At 58.3% G+C, this 21,137-nt stretch overlaps 2 protein-coding genes across 2 annotated transcripts in view; both read left to right on the top strand.

The window, feature by feature from the left end:
- TIMP2 (TIMP metallopeptidase inhibitor 2) overlaps positions 1-21,137 on the top strand; it is a 50,552-nt gene that overhangs the window by 13,393 nt on the left and 16,022 nt on the right. The window lies entirely within an intron of this gene.
- On the top strand, positions 11,022-12,665 carry CEP295NL (CEP295 N-terminal like). The gene has a single exon (XM_045525181.1). The coding sequence runs from the start codon at positions 11,022-11,024 to the stop codon at positions 12,648-12,650; it is 1,629 nt and encodes a 542-aa protein (XP_045381137.1). The 3' UTR covers positions 12,651-12,665.

Raw genomic sequence — 21,137 nt, 5'->3', positions numbered from 1 at the left:
GAAAGCCGAAATGGGTCAAAAGCCAGGCCTCTTGTGCCAAACAGTGAGCCAAGCCATGAATGCAAAGGGAAAGTTCTGGAAAGAAGTTAAAAGTGCTACTCCAGCAACACATGAACCATAAAGCAAAACAGCCTTCTTGCTGAGGCAGAGAAAGTTATAGTCATCTGAATAAAAGATCAAAGCAGCCACAGCATTCCCTGAAGCCAAAGCCTAATTCACAGCAAGCCCCTCACTCGTCTTCAGTTCTGTGAAGGCCGAGAGAGGTGAGGAAGCTGCAGAAGAAAAGTTGGAAGCTAGCAGAGGTTGGTTCGGGAGATCTAAGGACTGAAGCCATCTTCATAATGTAGAAGTTCAAGGTGCAGCAGCAAGTGCTGATGTAGGAGCTGCAGCAAGTTATCCAGAAGGTCTAGCTGAGACCGCTGATGAAGGTGGCTACACTACACAACAGGTTTTCATCGTAGACAAAACAGCTTTCTATTGGAAGAAGATGCCATCTAGGACTTTCATAGCTAGAGAGGAAAAGTCAATGCCTGGCTTCAAAGGACAGGCTGACTCTCTTTTTAGGGGTTAATGCGGCTGGTGACTTTAAGTTGAAGCCAGTGCTTCTTTTACCATTCCAAAAATCCTGGGTTTCTTAAGAATTATGCTAAAGCCACTCTGCCTATGCTCTATAAATGAAACAACAAAACCTGGGTGACAGGCATCTGTTTATAGCATGGTTTACTGAATATTTTAAGCCCACTGTTGAGACCTACTGCTCAGATAAAAAGATTCCTTTCAAAACATTACTGCTCATTGACAATGCACCTGGTCAGCCAAGCGCTCTGACGGAGATGTGCAGGGAGATGCATGTTGTTTCCATGCTGCTAACACAGCATCCATTCTGCAGCCCACAGAGCAAGGAGTCTTTTTGACTTTCAAGTCTTATTCTTTAGGAAATACATTTCATACAGCTGTAGCTGCTAGACATAGTCATTCCCCTGATGGATCTGGACAAACTAAATTGATTAACCATTCCAGATGCCGTGAAGAACATGTGTGATTTGTGGGAGGAGGTCAAAATGTCAACATTAAGAGGAGTTTGGAAGAAGTTGATTCCAACCCTCATGAATGACTTAGAGCAGTTCGAGACTTCAGTGGAGGAAGTCGCTGCAGATGTGGTGGAAACAGCAAGAGAACTAGAATTAGAAGTGGAGCCTGAAAATGTGACTGAATGGCTGAAATCTCTTGATAAAACTTGAATGGATGAGGAGTTGCTTCTTATGGATAGAGGAAAAAAAAAAAAAAGGAAAGAAAGAAAGCATGCCCGTAGTCCCAGCTACTCGGGAGGCTGAGGCAGGAGGATCACTTGAGCCCAGGAGCTGGAGGTATATTTTTTAAGACATAATGCTATCGCGTATGTAATAGACTACGGTGTAGTGTAAACATAACTTTTGTACGCACTGGGGAACCAGATAATTCATGTGACTCACTTTATTGCGGTGGTCTGGAACCAAACCCACAGTATCTCCAAGGTATGCCTGTGCAACTTTTACCGTTAGCATTTGCTAGGTGTGGGTGTAATTGTGGTCAACGATAGTAAGGACCCAGATCCTCCAGGCTGGATTGGTCTTTCCCAGCGGTGAGTCACGTGCAGGAGGGGTCTGTTAGTGGATTAATCCAGAGGATGAGGGTGGCTTCCTAGGGCTTGCCAAGGCAGTGTCAGGGGAGCCCGGGCTTGGGAGAAATGTTCTCAGCCCAGAAAAGCCCTGGAGAGCGTGGTGGAGGGAGCAGTGCCGGGCCTTCCGAAAGGACCGTTAGAGGCCCTCTGTGCTGTGTTTGGGGCCACCATGTTTTCTTCTCTTCTCTGGGACTTCTCCCCTGCTTTAGGGTGGATGTCAAGACCACTCTGAGACGATAAAGGATTTGGGATTATTCTCTGGGGAGGGAGAGGTGGACACAAGGCTATCTGTAGGGTAGCATTAGGGTTTTCCAGAGAAACAGAACCAATAGGGTATGTATAGATACATCAGATGGGATTTATGGGAATTGGCTCATGCGTTTATGAAAGTGGGGAAGTCCCAGGAGCTGTTGTCTGCAAACTGCAGAAGCAGGGACACTGAGGGTATAATTCAGTCTGAGTCCAGATGCCCAAGAACCAGGAGCTCTGATGTCCGAGGCAGAAGGTGGATATCCCAGGTCAAGCAGAGAGAATGTGCCCTTCCTCCACCTTCTCATTCTACCTGGGCTGTGAGCAGGTTGGCTGGTGCCCTCCTGCCTTGGTGAGGCCGGGTCTTCTCTACTCAGTCCCCTGATGCAAATGCTCGTGTCTCCCAGAGACACCCTCACAGACCCACCTAGAAGTAATGTTTCACCAGCTGTCCGGGCGTTCCTTAGCCCAGTCGAGCTGACGCGTAATATTAACCATCACAGGGGCTGAGAAGATGGACCAGACAGTGGGTGGGTGGCTGTGGCTGAAACCTTCCCCCGGGAGAGCTCCTGCCGTCCCGGAGGGGGCACCAGATGACCTCTCCAGGGGTCAGGCCCGGACAAAGGCTTTTGTTTCAGTTCAGCTCCCCTGAGCCCTAGTCCCCTGACAGCCCACTCTTCAGCCAAGTGCCGGCTGTGTCCTTTCCCAAGACACAAAACCTTGGGGATGGGTTGCTCTGACTTTGGGGGACTCCGATCATGTTCTCTCAGCTAAATTTCTCAGCTGTCAGATTTGTGGAGGGAACCGTTAGCCCTGGAAGCAAAGTCACGTGTGTCTGATTTCTCATGCCGTGCGGGTGGGTGGGTGACAGAGGGAGCCGGCCAGGCTTCTTTCTTCCCCTGCCTCCAGTGGGGTTTTGACGTGACAGTGGCACCTGAGAGCATTTGGAAGCAGGAACAGGAGCCTTTCCTACAGGAGAAGGGGTGGCATGTGGTGTCGGGGAGCCCTGACCTTGAAGTGCACCTCCCTAACTGCCCGCCAGCTCCTAGAGAAGAGCGACACCCCTGGAAGGCCTCCCTGCTGCCGTGCAGGCAGAGTAGGACGTCCTCCGCGCCATGTGGCCGTGAGGATTTTCATGTCACTCCGGCCCTCCTCCATAGGCACCTCCTGAAACCCGCTGAAACAGGCACCTCCCCGTGCTCTGCATGGGGCGGCCCTCTCTGCACATCACCCGGCTGCCTGGGCCAAATCTCTGTGACTGGGCCTTTCACCTACATGCTTGCCCCTGGCTGGCTGGTGGCTATCCCTGACCTCACCCCTGCTGTGATGTCACAGCACAACAGCTCTGCTGTTCCCATGGCAACAGCCTGCCGTGGTTAGCCAGCCAGGGCAGAGACTGGGCTGCAGGTGGAGGTGGGAGCTGCGATTCCAGCCAGCTTTGGTCAGTGGGCCCTGAGACCACCTCAGGCCGAGGCCCCGTTTCTGCCCCCATCCACTGTGAGGGCGGGTGGGGTGCTTTGTGTGCCCGGCCGTTGGCGGGGCTCGAGAGAGGGCCTTGGAGCGTGGGCCGATGACAGGCTCCAGGTCACATGTCCAGAAGGCCAATTTGAAAGTCCCTGTGCCATGGGGGTCCCCACAGACAGTTTGATCTGGAAGGATGAGGGTTGCTGGGGAGCCCTGGGTTGAAGAGGAACGGAGTGGTTAGGAGGAACTGAGTTGTCGTCGTGATGCAAGAACAGCCGCTGGCGCTGGGGACCCCCAGCCTAGGCTGGGTGCGCGGAACCTGGAGGGAAAGCGGGTGTTTGGCGTCCGGCTGTGTTAGCGAGACACCAGTCGGATGGGCCGTGACCCACCCCTCGGGTAGCTGGCACCTCGGCCGTCGGTCTGGAGGGGTTTGGTCTGCCTCCGCGTCTGTCCTTGTGATGCAGGACCTGGCTTGTCCCCCTGAGGCTGGCTGCCCGGCTGTCGCAGCCTCCCAGAGCGGCCCAGCCCCGGCTGTGCTCCGGGGAGGTGGGGAGACGTGCAGATTCTCAGGGCCACCCCCCACCCGGGATTCGGGTGGACAGACCTGCCGTGGGCCTGGCCAGGACTCATGTTCTGTCACCCACCCGCTGCCCTGGGGCTTCTGACACGGCCAGTCCAGTGCCCCCTCCGGTGGCTTTAGCAGCCGCCCTCTGGAGCTTAGCTGAGGGGGAAGGGGCAAAAACCGAGGCTCTGGGAGGCACGCTGGGTGTCCCGGGATGTATTTTTAGAGGTTAGAATGTAGAGAAATGAGGTAAGAATATTTCTGATGTTTGTTTTATCTGGACTTGCTTGGATGCCTCTAGTGATGGGTGTCTCACTATCTACCAAGTCAGCCCAATGATATCAAGAGAGCCCTGTAGACAGCGCTTGCTTCCACCTGGCCTCACCTCCCTGCCTCCCTGTAATGTGTTCTCGGTGTGCTAGATCAGTCATCTGGGGACGCGCACAGTAAGTACCACCCTCTTCCCCACAGCGCTCACGAGGCACGAGGGCACGTCTCATGGCGATGAGTGTCAGCATCGTTAACATCCCCATTTCACAGATGAGCAGACTGAGGCACCCAGAGCTAAGCAGCTTGCCCCAGGTCACACAGTTAGTGCTCTGAACCACCACTGTGCTCTTCTCGATTTTTCTGTCCTTCGCAAAAACCCTGTCCTACCCCCTCCTGGACTTTTCTCCTGTGATCTGTGTTTTTCATTCTCCTCCTGAGCTCTGGGTCCCACCTTGTCCCGCCTGGGCGGTCCTCCCCCGCTTCCGAGAACGCCCTGGGAAGACGTCTCCGTCATTCCGATGTTGCCTTGTTCTCCCGTCAGGTTGGATTTAGGCCGCGTGCGTTTCTTAGCAGGTTTATTCCTGATCACTGCAGCAGTTTTAATGGGATTTTAAGACTTTTACCCCATGGCATTGCCAAATTGGCTGTTTCTAGAGCACAGATATTAATACTTCATAGCAGTTTAACGTCATTTCGACCTGCGAGCCATGCGCTGTGGTCGGTCCTTCCCACGGGCCATCTCGTCGGATGCCGGGGCGTCCTGTAGGGCAGGAGCGGGGCAGGTGCCCGCAGATGGCGTCGGCATGTTGGCACCCCCAGCGTCTCACATCTCTTCCCACTGGGCCCGGGGACGTCCAGGTGACGTCGGCCAGGGCTTGTTTTAGGCCTTTCTGTTAACGCGGGTAAAGGTCACGTCGGCTCTTTCGGTGCTGCTTGTCGGAAGCTCTTTCCTCTCCTGCATCCGGCTGCGTCCTCCTGCTTTGTACTTGCGTAGTTGGATGCGGGGCCCCGCGGGTGAGGTTTTGATGTGTTATCTCATTAGAACAGGCCAGGTAGCCAGCTGTTAGAGCCCAGCTGTGGATTCTGTCCCCCTCGTAGGTCATTGGTGTCCAGGGGATGGCCACACCTGAGGCCATGTCTTAGGACTGATAAGCTTCGTGAAAGCTCAGCTACGTGGTTCGTGACTGTCACTGCCTCAGACTCTACTTACTCTTACTTCAGACACAGTTTTAATGAGCTTATCCGAGCGGCTGCCAGTCTGGGCGGCCGACACACACAGCAAGTTATGGCTGGCGGGGGTGGGGAGGACACAGGAAGCTATTTATAGGTGACTTAGAAACCTCAAATTGCATTCTGGGGTCACACAGTTTGGGAGAACTCTGTTCCATACGTTTTAAAAGCCCTTGAGGGCTTCCCTGTCTCATCATCCGCCAGGCAGTCCAGAGTTTTCCAAAGGAAAAAACAGGTCAAATTATATATTCTGCATACTCTGAGAAGATGAGAAATGCCTGGCTTTACATATGAAAGAGTAAGCTTTCATTGTGTGGAAACGTTCTCTCTCTGGCCGGTGCCAGCTAGCGGAGCCCTTCTGTAGCTATTTTTATAATGTATGTTTCGAAGAAAAAGTGCTCAACTGTGTGGCCCAGGCTCTGGGCTTTTGGTGAGAGGGAAAGAGTTCTTGTTGCCTCGGAGGTCGGGGCGTCCTCGGGGAGGGGAACCGGACCTGGGCGGGGGACGTGTGGTAGGATGGGGGTGAGTCTGGGTCACGAGGATCCCACGTGAGCAGTGACGGCGCTGGGCCTGGGTGTGGGGCGTTTGGGGACAGGGTGGGACGGGGAGCCGGGTGGGTAGCTGCTTGAGTGTTCTGGAGCCTTAGGCCGGAGGTTGCGTGACTCTGGCGGTGTGGGGAGACGCTGGGGGGATCAGTCTGGGCGGGGCCCAGGAATCTGCACCTTAACCAGCAGCTCGGGCAGCCGTGATGCGCGAGGCCTGGGGACTGTGCTGGGAGACTTGCCCAGGGCCACTGGGCCTCCTGGCTGTAGCCGGTATGGGGGAGGAGGGGGTGCAGCAGGCACAGGGTGGGGGGCAGAGGCTGATTAGGAGGCTTCCAAGAGGCTCAGGTGAGACAGATGACCGGGGCTCAGGTGGGAGATGACCGGGGCTCGGCCACCATCGCGGCAGGAGGCCGGAGCAAGGCACGGCTTCTTGGCAGAGACGTGTTTGCTAGGCCTCGCCACTCGTGGGGTCCCCAGGGCTCCTTTGGGATGCAGAGTCTCGGGCCCCACCCAGACTTGCTGAATCTTGCCTGAGTTTTGATGAAGTTCAGGAAGCACCGTGCTGGATCTCGTCCTTGGATGCGTGTCGAGGAATAAAATAGTCAGATGGAAAGGAGGAGGGTGCACTGATGAACTCAGAGGCACCACGGCGTCCCAGGTAGACGCACGCAGAGAGCACAAGGTTCATCCTAGGCCTTAGCATCCGTGGAAGCTCAGCACACCTCCGAGGTTCACAGCACGTCGGGTGTCAGGTGGGGCCCAGCACAGCCCAGGACAGGCCCGCTCGTGCCATGGGAATGGCTTCCAGCTCTGACCTCCCTCAGTGGCAGGTTGGGATCCTGGGATCAGAGGTCAGCCTGCTTGGCTTTGAATCCTTGGTGTGCCGCTCACGAGCTGTGTGACCTTAGGCAAGTTACTTAACCTCTCTGAGTCTCAGTTTCCTCATCAGCAAGTGGGGATAGGAGCAGACCTCCCCTCCTGTGGTATGATCACGAGAAGGTGCCTGTGAAGTGCTGGAACAGTGTGAAATCACACAGACGGGTCGGAAGGAGGGAGATGGTTCGTGTCCTGCTGCTGTCCCTGGGGACAGCCAGGCTCACTGTTGTCCTCTGTGTCTGTGCACAGTGCATTCTCTTAGGGATGTGGCGTCTGCTGCATTGATTTTTGGGTGCCCACGTGTATAGGCTCAGTGTCACTCGAGGGTCACCCACAGTGGGCGTATTTTGCCCCATGCCAGTGCTGGTGCCTGGGAGCATCGGGCAGCCTCGTCACAGCAAACCCCAGCAGCGGGAGGGCCTGAGTCTTTGTCACGACCCGCTGATCAGCTGTGCGACTGCTCCCCTGGTGGGAACTGGGGTGGGCAAGCCCCTTGGACGGGGGAGTTGTTCACATTGTGTCACAGCCCAGCAGACCTGAGTGGGTGGCATTGTGCCTCTTGCACAGATGAGGGAGACCGAGGTGACCCAGTGAACTGCAGGCCCCCACGTCCTGCGACCGGGACCCGGGCCTCTCTGACAGCGGAGCCCCTGTCCTGGGCACCTCACGTGGCCTCTGATTGTGACACTTGTCACTCCCCACTGGAGGAGGCCGGGGGACTGCCGGTGGGCCCTGGCGCTTCCCTGCCCTGTACGCAGAGCTCCCCTCAAGGCAGGGGGCCGGGGGAGGGGGGTCGGCCTCTGAGGAAGAGCTATCTAGGCGGCTGCCTGGGAGCGGCCGCCACGCGCTGGCTCCGTGCACTGGGCCCGCAGAGAGCGAGAGAGGAGAATGGGCCCAGTGTCCGCTCTGGTCTGGGGCAGGCTCTGGTGCTGTCTGGAGGCCAGGAAGGGTCCCCTCCACCTTCCTGTCTGCTGCGGTAGGCTCAGCTTCTGTGGGGAAGGGGCTGTGGTTTCCCTGAGTGGCTGTGGGCAGCCTGTGAGCTCCGGGGGCGGTGGCAGCATGGGGGGGACGGCACAGCGAGAACCCCAGGATGACAGAGCGCTCCACAAGGAAGTGAGGGGCATAGGAGCACAACAGGGACAAAGGAGCACTGGGACCCCAGCCCAGTGTGGGGCGTTCTGCCCGGGAAACAGACAGGGTGGGTGTCTCTGGAGGGGGGCGCTGTCTTGTGGGCCCCAGTCAGAATCGTGCCTCTCTTCCTTGGCAAAGGTCCCACCAAGGGCACCCTGTCTTGCAGGGCTGGAGAGACCTCGGGCTGCCCGGAGGGCGGGATGTCCCAGCGGGCCACGCACCAGCTGAACAGGCGTTTATCCCTGGCTGTCCCTAAGACTCCAGCTGCGTCCGAGTGAGACCCTGCCCGCTGGCCTCAAGTTAGCGAGCGGGGAAGGGCGCAGAGGAGAGAGCGAGGGGGCGGGCGTGGCAGGGGGCGAGGCTGCATCTGACAGTGCCGTGGGGCTGTCACTTCCTCAACTCTGGAGCTGACTGTGATTTTTCTGAACTTTATCCCAAAGATCTCTCCCCAGATGTTTTAAGTTTTCCTCTGTTTGCATGTCTCCAGAAAAACCAACTCTGCAGCATTGGGCGCCCACCCCCGTGGGCCTGGCACAGGTGCAGCGGGACCGTCAAAATCGCAAAAGAGCTGGGGCACTTCCAGAGTGGGAGGCTGTTAAGGAAGGGGGTGTGAGAGCCACTGGCTCCAGGCACAGAGACGGGCTTTGGACCCTGGGCACGGTTAGCCCCGTTCTCTCCAGGTGTCCAAGACAGACAAAGGGACATTCCCAGCAGCCCAGACCTCTGTCCACCTGTTTGGACACCCACCCCTGGGTGGGAGAAGCTCAGACTTGGCGTCTGAGACCAAGAGTCAAACCCTATGAGCTGGGAAAGATATTCAACCTCTGTGGGCTTTCACGTCTTTTTGTGGACATACGCTTTCCTTTCTCCTGGGTGTAGACCTGGGAGTGGAATCGCTGGGTCAGATGGGAGCTGTTTAATGATTTGAGGAGCTGCCAGACTGCTTTCCAAGGCAGCTGCACCATTTTACATTCCCACCCGCAATGTGCACGGCTTTCAATTTCCCCACCTCCCCGCCGACAGTTGGCATCGTCTGTCTTGTTCGATTGATGCCATCGCAGTGGGTGTGCAGTGGTGGCTCGTTGTAGCTCCAGTTCCCACTTCCTGGTGACTTGATGCCGAACACCTTTTAGTGTGCTGCCTTGGCTGTGCCTCTGTCGTCTTTGGTGAAATGTCTGTCTGAATCTTTTGCTGATTTTTAAACTGGATTATTTGTCTTCCTGCTGAGTTATAAGAGTTGTGTACTCTGGGTTCAGGTCTTTGGTGGGATATATGATTTGCAAATATTTCCTTCCAGTCTGTACCGTGTATTTTCACTTTTACCGATGGTGTCATTTGAAGCACAAAGGCTTTTTAATTTTGGTGATGTTCACTTTGTCGATGTCTTCTCTTATTACTTGTGTATTTGGTGTCGTATCTGAGAAATCTTTGCGTGACCAAGGTCGTGAATATACACCTATATTTCCTTCTAAGCATTTATAGTTTCAGGCCTTGCGTTGAGGTCTGTAATCCATTGTGTATACGGTGTGAGGTAAGGCTCTAAATTCCCTTGTTCTTGCATGTGGGTGTCCAGCTGTCCCCAGCATCATTTGTTGAAAAACAAAAAAACAACTGTTCTTTCCTGCATTGAATTGCTGTGGCTATGGTGTCAAAAGTCACCGTCACTGTGCTTCCTCGCCCGCCCTTCACCTCTCTCTCCTCTTGCGCACCGTGGTGGTTGGCGGACTGGTAGAGGACAGCACTAACCGCTGTTCTAGGTGCCTACACGTTTCCAAGTGTAGGTTCACCGAGAGGTGCGGGGCCCTCGCACCACAGGACAAAAGTCAGAGCCGGCTGCCATGTGGTTTACCCATGCTGCGGAGGGCTGTCTCTGCCACTTGCCAGCTGTGTGATCAAGTCAAGTGTCTTTATGCATCTCTGCCTCAGTTTCCCCATCTGTGAACCAAGAGTGATAATAGCTCCTTAGCTCGTAGAGTTACTGGAAAAAAAAAAAATGAACTAATGAGTGCCAAGCGCTTGCAGGGGAGCCTGCACAGCTAAAGTGAGCTGCAGTAGAGTTACGGCATAATTTTCTGACTCCTGCAGCTACTTTGGGTTCAAATTTCTTAGCCTGGATCCACATAAACTAAAACAGAGAAGGGAAGGGGCGGTGGAAGGGCGCCCCGTGTCCACTACAGCTGCCCTTTAGCAGTTCCTGGCTGCAGTGGCAACAGACTTAAGTCTATACTCTTCTGGCGTAAACACACTCCTGCCCCAGGAAGGCCTGACAATGCAGGGATCCCATCCCGATGCCAGAGAGACCGGGAGAGCCCTCCTCCGGCAACTACATGAGGACAGGGTTGGAAGCCATGTGAAGGGGGCTCACACCAGCTTACCTCCTCTCTATTTGGTTTGCGTTGGATTCAGGTACCAAACACGCACACATACATGCACATGCAGATGCACACATGTACGCGCACATGCCCCTGCACACAGAGGCAGAATGCCACCTCTCAGGTGCTACCATTTGTGTCCTTCCACCCCAACCTGAACCCTACCATAGGCTTCCTAGGGAGGCGGTTCTCTGTCTCAACACTGTTGACATTTGGGGCCAGGTCACTCTCTGTCACAGGATGCCTTATGGGATGTTTAGCAGCATCCCTGGCCTCCGGCCTCCTACAGGCCGGTAGCACTTGTCCCTCCAGTTCAGACATTGCCAAATGTCCCCTGGGAAGCAAAACCACGCCCCGTTGAAAACATTTGTCCTACAGGCTCTTGTCAAAGGTTTGCAAGACAGAGCATGGGGTGGGGGGCGGTCTGGAGGGTTGCGTTTTAGGGTCTGTCCCCATGCTGAGAATCCACATGTCCTTGTCTCCAGGGCCTTGCTCACCATCCTGGGAACACTGCAGGGAGTGGTGTCTGTCCGCCCGTCCTTGTAGGTTTGCTGCGGCACGGTCCTGGCATCTGTGGCTCCTCAGTCCCGGGGCCTCCTGAACCCTCTGCTCTTGGCTCCAGCCACCATCCCTTGGAAATCGGGTCTGTCGCGTTCTCAGAGATGAACAGAAACACGGAGAGAGCCGCATGGCGGAGCCCCAGTCCTGAGGACGAGGCCTTCCATTTGGGGCAGAAGCGCAAACTGCTACAGGTCAGAGAGAAAGAAGACACGGCTCTGCAGCGGAGGCCGGATGCCAGGCTGGGCAGGAACGGCCAGCTCCAGTGCTGGGCCGAGGAGCTGAGGGCCACGTGGCGGGAGGCTCAGCACCGGCACGCGCATCTGTTGGCTGTGGGGGGACGACGCGAGAAGGACAGAGAGCCTGACCAGGACGAGCCCCCACAGCAGGGAGCAGCGAGGTCCCTGAGGGCCAAGGAGAGGCACAGAGCAGCCCTCAGAGAAGAGAAGAGCCACAAGGAAGCGCCGGGCTGGCCCGCCTGGCACCCCAGGTCCTGGAGGGTGGTGGTGGGCGCGGAGAAGCAGGGAGCCACAAAAGCCCCGGGCCAGGTGCGCCCTCCCCCGACCCCCCCTGAGAAGAGCCAGGGAAAGCGAGTGCCTTGGACCAAGACCCGGGGTGGCCGCCGTCCTGTCAGCTCTCGGTGGAACAGAAGGATGGACGCGCTCTTGGCCCCTGCGGGGGAGATCAAGCGTGTGGAGAAAAAAGAGAAAGAAACCGCCCAGGAGGGCAGGAAGCAGCAGGAGAAGGGCACGGCCCGCTTGGTCCGAGGCTTGGCCTGCAGCCCTCGCGACCCGAGTCCGGAGGGCAAACCCAGAGCCGGGGAACAGCGCTGTCCGGCCGACTGCGCCTGCAGAAGGGGGGCCGTGCCCCAGGCCTTGCGGTGCACGGGCAGTGACAAGAGCGAGTGGCAGAAAGCGCTGGAGGTTACCTTCGAAGAGTTGTTCAATACAAACCGAAAGCTGAAAAACCACCTGAGTTTGCACCTCGAACCGAAGCCCAGGGCGCCCCAGAACCCCGATGAGGAGCAGGCCGTCTCAGAGTCGCAAGCGTGCGGCAGTGAGCCCCCGGGAGAGCAGAAAGCAGCAGATGCAGAAGCGATGCCCGCGGGGGAGGCCAGCAGCCCGGCTGGGGTGGAGGCCCACCGGACGGCATCCAGAACCGATTTGGAGATGTTCCTGAGCAAGATGGAGAACCGAAAATACCACCAGGCAGCCAACCCCGAGTTTAGGGATGAAAGTGAGACACCGTGTCCCGAGGCAGGGATATTTATCGAGGAACAGGACGTGCTCTCGTGCGGCACCCAGTCGGGACGAGAGCCCCCCAGGGCGGCCACGCTGGCGGAGGGGCTCTGGCTCTACCCGCAGGACCAGGCAGGCAGGGCGGGCTCCACGGCCTGTGGGCAGAAGCAGGAGGCGGAGGCGGAGTGGAGGAGGCCGCGGCAGCTGGAACTGCTGGAGCAGCCGGAACACCCGAACATGAGCTTGGAAATCCACTACATGGCCGAGTTGGAGAAGGAGAGGCGGGAGCGGAGAAGAGCCCGCCTGGCCCTCCTCAAGTCCTACCCCTCGCGAGGCTGGGACGCGAACAGAAGGCCTCAGCTCAGCCTCACCGAGGAGGACTGGCACAGTCAGATGATCCGTGACCTCCAGCAGCAGATTTTAGAGCAAAACAAGTTGCACAAGCAGTTTCTTGAAGAAGCCAGGAAGCGCTTGCGAGAGTTTCAGGACGAGTAAGACGAGAGGCCGGCTGTGATAAATACATGGCTGATAGCTGTTCTCTCGGAACTGCTGCCTCTGAGACGTGTGTTAGTGTCGTCGCCTCGGAGACCGGTCGGCCTCCGTGAACCTGGTGATCTGTCCTCGTACCACCCTCCGGGCAGGTTCCCTCACGGCGACCGGTTCCCTCCTCTTCCCTCCTGAGCCAAGTCCCACTTGGGATCCTCCTTTGCACAAAACCAGGAGCCCGCGGGGGTTCCGGGAAGCGGGTCTGGCCTGAGTGCCACAGATGCGTCCGCTGAGTTTGTTTCCACGTGCCACAGGCACGGACAGAAACTCCGGGTACAGTGAGCACTTCAGATGTTTTAGCCGAATAAACGCTGGGCGTTGAGGGGTGTCCCGGGTCAGACAGGCACAATTTCGAAAGATAATCACTCATTGCTTAGCCGCTGGCTGAGGCGTTAACAGAGAGATGGAACGAAAGCTAAAACCTCTCTCGATCTCTCAGAGCGACAAAGCCACTGTCGTTTAATACTACGTCACCTAACACATTCTTGTAACTGTAATTTGAGAGAGAAGGAAGACAGGGGAGAGGAGAAAGGCACCCCTCGCCCTTCTGGGTGCCCCCTGGGCTGGCAAGGGCAGGAGTCCGGGGTGTTTGGTCGATTTCCCATCCCCCAGCTTTGCCTCTGGCCCGGCAGCCGTGGCAGCCACAGAGACCCCAATGGGGTAGAATTTTTTCCTGCAAATTGCAGACTTAGGGACTGGGCAGGGGTAGGCACACTTTTTCTGCAAAGAGCCAGAAAGTAAATATTTTCACCTTCGCCAGCCCTATAGTCTCGGAGGTGCCTGTCAGCTCTGCTGTGGCTGGAAAGCAGCCGTTAACACGCAGAAAGGAGCGGCAGTGGGCAGGTTCCAGTTGGACCGTATTGAGAGAATTAGATGGGTGGGCTGGATCTGGCCCTCAGGCCAGGGTTGGCTGACCCCGGGGCTAGGACAGTTCGAAGCCTCCGTCCCTTCCCTTTGAGGACTCAGATACATCGACTTGGTCAACCCTCTTTGGCCAGACGCTTTGGAATCGTCAGTCCACACATGGCCTTTCTTACGCATATTTTGTAGACACTATAATAAACAACAGTGAGCCCACCAGCCAAACCCAAGGTCCAGAATAGTGGCTGGAAACCCTCCTCTTCCTCTGTGCCGCTTCCCTTCCATGCCCCTGCCTCCTCCTCAGGTGTAGACACCTGCTGGACGTGGGCATGTCCCTGTTTCAGCACGTGTACCTGCGCTGAGCATCGTAGCATTTGAACTTTATAAAAAGAATGTTATGTGTTATCTTTGGGAAGCATTTTTTGGTCTCAGCGTAGCTGCTGGCACTCACCCATGTCATACGAGGGGGTCACTTGCTCATTTTCACTCCGGCATGATACTGTACGACCATCGGAGCCTCTCTCTGGGACCAGTGCTTTTCTGTACCTGCTCTGGACCAGAGGACCCTGTCCCTAATGCATCTGGTCAAATGCTGAGTGTCAGGATGTGCTCTGAGAAGTCCTGGACGCCACAGCCGGACATAGCTGTGGGAGGATCCTGTCCGTTACCCCTCAGTTTCCCCTTTGTCCCCTGGGAGAGGTTGACCTGCTCTCGTTTCTCACTTGCAAGTACTGAGTGTCAGACACCGTCCCAGTCACTAGCGACAAACAGTGAACAAACACCATGCAGAAGAACCACCAGACTCACATTCTGGTGGGGGATACGGGTAATAAATAAGAAAGTTCTAGAAGGGGAGACGCGGGGAGGTGTCAGGCACTGACCCAGCGTGTGTGTCTCTGAGAACACCTGGCTCACGGGACCCGCAAGTGTTGCGCCTTTTTGGGTGGGATTCCACACGATGTTTGGCTTTTGCTTTTTGGTTCTTTAATCATTAGTAGCTTGAGTGAGGAACCTTCTACCCTCCCGCATGTTCGTCATCGTGTGGGTGTCTGTCTGTCTGTGGCTTTTCCACTGTAAGTGGAGTGGAGAAAAGGTTTGACTGCATCCTGGTTTCTTTCCGTCCCTTGCTCCTGGGATGTCGGGTTAGGGTCACAGGGCCACTCAGCAATTTGATCTCAGCCCGACACGGTGAAGAAGGCAAGGCAGGGATCAGGAGGGCTGTTGTCACCCCTACGCCAGTGACGTTTCCACGGGGGCCGCACCCACCTGGCTGTTTGCCGTGGTCTGTGCTTGGAGTCACACGAAGACCTGGAAGGTGGCTGCCTATTACCGCCGCGTCACCTCTGTCCGAGAAGGCAGAGAGGCCTTGTGGGATCACTGGGGTAAGGCTACGGCCACGGCGGGACCCAGACACGGAGTGACCGAGGTCTTCCTGCCGTACCCTGGATGCCGCGGTCTAGCGAGTGGACCAGCCTTCCTCGGAGGGGGCTATTTTTGTTTCCATTTTCAAAGGTAGTGTTTGTGGCACATGTGTTCTAGGTGAGGAGTCACCCGTTCTTGGCCACACTTGAGCTAAAACTAGGTGTGGGGATGGGCAGCGAGACAGAGTGGTGACTCATCTCTGCCCGGACAGTCACACCTACACTGTCCCCTGGCAGCAGGACAAACACCCTGCTCTTTCCACCTGCCCCTAAAGGCCAAACGGTGGGGGAGGCTGCGTCCCTGCCCAGGTTGGGGGTGTGGGCAGTAAAATGGCTCTCAGGGTACCCCCCACCAAAGATACAGCCCTCCGGTGAGTCCCGTGGAGACGTCACAGGCGACTTCTGTCACCATACCCAGGGCCTGGGGGTCCCGGCAACCCCCACGGCAGCACAGGCTCCACAGCAGGGGTTTGGGCCGCAGCTCTGACAATGGCTCGGTGACCTGGGCGAGGTGTTGGTCTCTGCACTTCCTCCCGAGCCTGGGCTGTCCACCTCCTGCCCCTCTTACCCTGGTTCAAGCGGAAAGAATGTCTCTCCTTCCACCACCTTCTTTCCTGACGCAGGTGCAGGGAGGTGGGGACGCTCCCTGGCCCCTGCTGCTGCCTGCCCTGTGACCCTAAATCCTCCCTGGAGTACCAGGCACCACATACGCTGCACTGGAAGGCTGGGGGCCCAGCCTGGATCCAGCTCCAGTCAGGCACGCCGCCGTGCCTGACCTCCATTTGACTCTTAAGACGGGGGACGGTGCCACCTGGAAGGGCCAGGGGCTCCCGGAGGGTTTCCACAGGACGCTGCCCAGCCAAGCGGCGGTGAGGACCCTGGCACGGCAGCCGTGTTACCTCCATCCTCCTAAAGCACTTCCAACACCTCCCTGCAGTTTCTCCCTCTCTGAACACCTTGTGTCTTCTAGAGCTTTCCGCTGGTTTTGTGTTTATGCCCTCACATTTGGAGGACAGCTTCCCTGTTCCCCGCCTCACTCTGCATTTGCCAGAACCTTCATTGCATCCGTACCCTGTGGGTCCTTCTCCTCAACCACAGAGGCTCAGGAAGGCTTTGTGGCTGCCCCGGTGTGGGTGGGTCACGCTGTTTGCCCAAGGGGTTTGCAGGGGAACAGCAGCGTCGGCCAGGTGTGCTGCCAAGGTCCGCTGTCCACAGGGTGGGGACAGGTGCCAGGACAAGGGGAGCAGGAACAGGGTTTGCCCCTTGATGGCAGCCCCCTCCCCCGCTGCCGGCCTGGGCGGTTTGGACCTCACCTGGGAGCTGCCCTGGGGGTCAGTCTTCTCTCCTCCTGTCGCTCCCTTCCCTGCCCAGCCCAGGGTGGCGGGACCTCAGACGGGGACCTCAAGTGTGTAAGATGATGGGGGAGTGGGACCCCCTTTGACCGGCAGTCGTTTGCTAGTGCAACGAGGTTATGTCAAGACTTGGGAAAAGATGTGGGTGGCGTGTGGCCTCTGCCCAGCCCTCTGTCATGGGACAGGGGGCTGATGTGTAGCCTTCAGTGGCAGCTGCTGTGACAGCCAGGCCACGTTCCTTGGCTGGACTCGGGACTGCACCGGTGCACACCGCTCCCCGGCCAGCGCAGGGGCTTGTTTGCAAGCGTACGCTGAGGAGGCGTGGGGACACGAGCCGTCCCAGCTTCAGCTCTCCCCACCTCGGAGCCTGGGGACGCAGGCCCGGACTCCCGCCTTCACATCACTGTTCCTGTCCCCGAGAATGTCAGCGAACTGGGTTCAGCCCACAGGCCACATGCCTTAGGGTCCCACGCGCAGGCCGGGGCCCCTACGGTCCGTGCTGGTGGGCCTGCAGCACAGGCCCAGCCTTCGTGTGTTCCTGAAAACAAGCCAGCGTGGAGAGGAACAGGGACCCACTGTCACACGGCCCCGCCAGCAACAGCACGAGTCCCTCTGGCTTCTGAGCTGTGGCCCCTTCTCAGCCCGGGACGGGGTCCCTCTCCAAGCTCCCTCTGCCCCTGCCCCGGCTCCGGCTGGGGGTGTGCAGGGCTGAGCTTGGCTCCTCCGCTGGCCTTGGCGGAGACAGTGCGGAGCAGCACTTCCCTCCACAAAGCCGCACTGTTCTCAGCAAATCCTCCCAGCATCGGGATGCATTTTTTTCAAATGATTCAGCGGCACGTGAATGGGAAGGGCCAGAGCCCAAGGCTTTGGCACGAGATTCCGCCGGCCCACAGGGAGAAGGCAGGAAGGGTGGCGGGGCATGGGCGTGGGCCAGGGTCCCACCGGGCTGCAGAGGGAAGGGGCAGGGTCCGGGGGGTGGGGGGGGGGTGGGGAAGGGCAGCCGGGGGGCCGGGCTGTGGGTGCTGCGGCTTTCTCTGCACAGCCGAAGCTCTGATGGATGCCATTCCCTCGCGCTCCTGAGGGGAGCCACGGCACACGGGCAGGAAGTGGAGATGGGAGAGCTGGTCTCCATGGAGACGGGCATCCAGTGGCCAGCAGCTCACGTGTATGTGCTAGAATCTCCAGCAGCGAGGGAGGGAGCCGAGCTCGTGGGCGGCGTGGCCCAGGCTGCGGCTGCACTGCTGTCCACACCACGCCGTGCACCGTCACCCCACCCTCCGCCCCGCCCCCAGCAGTCTGCTCTGAGCAGTTCATTCCAGGCATTTCTCACCCTGGCCTGAGTCACACCGGCCAAGTCTCGTCCTCACCCTGGACTGGCACAGCCCTGCCCCAGGGCTTCCCAGGGTGCCCGTCTCCGCCCTTTTCCACTCCCCGAAAGGCCCAGTTGCTGGCTCCTGGGGATGGAGGAGATTTGGGGGACCCCAGGGTGGGTCTGGCCTCTCACAGCTGCGTCGGGGAGGGAAGAAACCCTGGTTCCCGCCAGCGCCACAAGCCTGTTTTTAATTACCAAGTGACGGCCCCTTTTTTCCTCATTTCCCTAAAAGGAGAGAACTTGGAGGAGGTTTATTTCACCGCTGACCGAAAGGGGCCGGGCCTGGCAGGGCAGGCTCAGCGCTGGGGAGACCCCATGACTGTCCACTGAGGGCCCCTCGGGTGGGGGCCAGACAGTGTGGCCAGAGGCTGCAGGTGGGGCCGGACACAGCCCGGGCTTCTGGGTGCCAAACCAGCACTGCCACCTTTCCATCGTGACATCTCCTGTCTGCACCCGTGTGCATGTGGTTTGTGGGGAGGGGCGTGGCCTCCAGCCTGGGGGACAGAGCAGGTGTGCGGTGGGTGCACACGGCCCCCTTTCCGTCTGCCCACCTGCCCAGCCCTGGCCGTGCCTGCGGCCGTCTCTGCCCTCTAGTCAGCGAGCTCGGCCATCCCGCTAAGAGAGGCAGACACCGTCCTGGTGCAGAGGTTGGAGTGGTCTGCACTGTGCCCCCCAAAGCCCAGGGGGATTATTCAGTTCCACACAAGCACTTAGGGATCCCACAGCAGTCGGAGAGCAGAGCCCCGGAGGAATCACTCTATCGCGCCTGTCGTAGCGCAGAACCACATGCTGCCTTGCTGGACATCTGTCTCCCAGCCGACGGTGTGGACACTAGGAGTGGGGAAGTGAGGCACCACCTCCCTTTCCAGACCCTGACCTTGGGAGTCTGTGGGCGGCTGGGACGGAGGGGCCCAGGTCCACCCTCACCTGGGAGCTTTGGACAAATTAATCAAAATTCATTAGTCAAACAGCCTCAGCCAGGTCAACCGGCCATACGGTGTCATTACATCCAGCCAAGATGGGACAGGAGACTGTCATCCCAGATGGCAGCCCTAGCAGGGGCTTGGCTGACTGTGCCATTGGATGGTGTAAATGTCAAAACTCGTGGCACCTCGCTCTTGGAGAGTTCAGACAAAAGGCAGGGACGATAGAGTCCTCCCGAGTAAGCCGGGGACGCCGAGTCCACCTGCAGCCTCAGAGCCTCAGCGGGGCGAGCAGAAGTCAGGTTGCGTCAAGGAGAGAAAGTGGTTTCATTTATAATTCCTGTGCAATGGTCCTACCCAGAGACGAAGTGGCCACAGGACCCCCGAGAACGCCTGCAGCGTGGGCCTGCGGCCACTCCGTGCGCATCCGGGCAACACGAGGCCTTCTCCAGGGCTGGTCTTGAGTGCGGGTGGGTGTCCCCGGGCTGACTTGGACCCCGCCGTGGCATCAGAATGTCCCCACCCCACGAGTGGGGACCGCGGGCATTTCCCCAGGGCCGTGAGCGGGATGGGGTGGAGGCAGGTGCTCCCCCGCGGTGCTTGCCCCGTGGACGCCCTCCCAGGCCCAAGTGGGAGCCTGCAGAGAGGCTGGGTGGGCGGGGGTGCTGGTGGCCTCTGGTGACACTGAGCACCTCTTCCCGGTTTCTGAGTCAGCGCAGGTGATCTGGGGCGGATTTTGACTTTGTGTTTAGAGGAATGATTCCAAGTCCCGGAGATACCTGTACCCATTCTGGGCAGATAGGTGACTTGGAGGGACAGCGGGCCGCCTTGCTGCTCCTGCTGCCTGAGCTTGGCCTCAGCAGGGACTGGGTGTGGGGGACACGCTGGGGCGGGGCCGGCAACGTCCAGAGGTTGGGACTTACCAGGCGACCACTTACCTGTGCTCCTGGGTGGGAGCCAGTGCCCCGCAGAGCAGCGAATGGGGATGACCTGTCGGGTGGACTGACACACGTGGCTCGTGGGACTGCTCTGGGGAGCAGCGGCCCGAGATGAGACACTGAAGAGGCTTCAGTGAGTGTGACATGCGTGAGCTCCGGGGAGGTTTTCTTTCTGGGTCTGACACCCGCCTGTCGAGCATGGGCACAGCGTGGTCTTATTTTTCCCAGGAACTTCTGTGGTGCTTCTGTGGACATAGTAGGATTCAGGAGATGTGGGTGGGTATGTGACAGGGACTTGGGGACACAGGACCATGCGATGGTGGCAGCAGAGGGATCGGAAGCGAGAGAACAGGAGAGGAGAGAACGGTGTCTCCGGGGCTGGTCACAGTTGGGATCTGTGAAGTGTCTGCCCCTCGGCCCACCCTTGGCCACAGCTCTTGTTGGTGACACCGAGTTTTCCGGCAAGGCCCCTCGCTGTTCACTCCCCACCGAGGACGGCAGCAGGACAGCACAGCCTCTGTTGGTTTTCCCTGGGTGGCTGTGAGTCTCCAGTCTGAACGTGGCCCATCCTCCTTGGATCGTGTTCCGTGACCTGGATTTCCCACCCACCCCGTTCTTTTCCATCCCCAGCCTGGCTGGGTGCACGAGGGATCGGTTTTGCAGGCTCCTTGCTGGGGGAAGTGACATCATGTGGTGTCCGGGGCCGGAGGGGTGGGGGCGGGGCTCTGCGGTTGCTTGTGCTTTGAATTCAGCCGAGGGCCCTGCGTTCCAGTAGCCGGCATCTGGCAGCGAAGGCATCAGCCAGTGTGTCACCCTTGATCTCAAACCCAGATGTGTGTTAACAGCAGAAGGGACAGAGGGAAAATGAAATGCGAGCCGCCCGGGGAGAGGCCACGGTTTCGGGCACAGGCAGCTCGAACGAGCGTCTTTATGGAGACTCCCTCCCTCCGCTGCCTCTGACTCCCGGGTAGGGGCGGTGGGGGAGAGCAGCCCGCTCCCGGGGGCACGGATGGGACGCGGGCTGAGCCCTGCTGGCGCCCAGCACCAGGCCCTGCACTTAGTAGGTGTTCAGTAAACACGTGTCCGTGCCTTGATTTTAATTTCTTCCCCGATTCTTTGTGTCTCTTTGCTTTCCCCGGCCTTGCTTTTTAAATGGCCTGGAACCCAGGGCCACCCTCCTGTGGAGCAGCCTCCTCGCCCGGTCCTGGGGGTCCATCCTGGCGCTCACAGTGGCGGCTGTGGCCGTGGGTGCGGGAGTGTCTCACGGAGGGGTCTCCTCGCCTGCCGCCACTGGGCACTGGAAGCCGCTTCTCCGTTTTCCTTTCTGTCACCTGTCTTCTTGCCTGGGCCGGGTGCTTCTCAGAGGCAAGGTCTGTCACGGGAGCCTCCGACGTGCCAGACCCACCCTGTACCCCTTTCTCCACCTGCCGCTGCCTCTGGGCAGCCGCCCTGGACGGGCACCTGCCGCGACCCTGCTGTGCCACAGATGTGCGCCAACCAAAGCGTCAGCGGCCTCCGTCCCTCGTGTGGGGGGTGTGATGCCGTGGGGAAGGCATCCGTAGAGCTGGT

The sequence above is a fragment of the Lemur catta genome, chromosome 15 (assembly GCF_020740605.2).
Source record: "Lemur catta isolate mLemCat1 chromosome 15, mLemCat1.pri, whole genome shotgun sequence".
Lineage (NCBI taxonomy): Eukaryota > Metazoa > Chordata > Mammalia > Primates > Lemuridae > Lemur > Lemur catta.
Note: the sequence above shows the minus strand (reverse complement) of the source record. Positions and strands in the feature narration are given on the sequence as shown.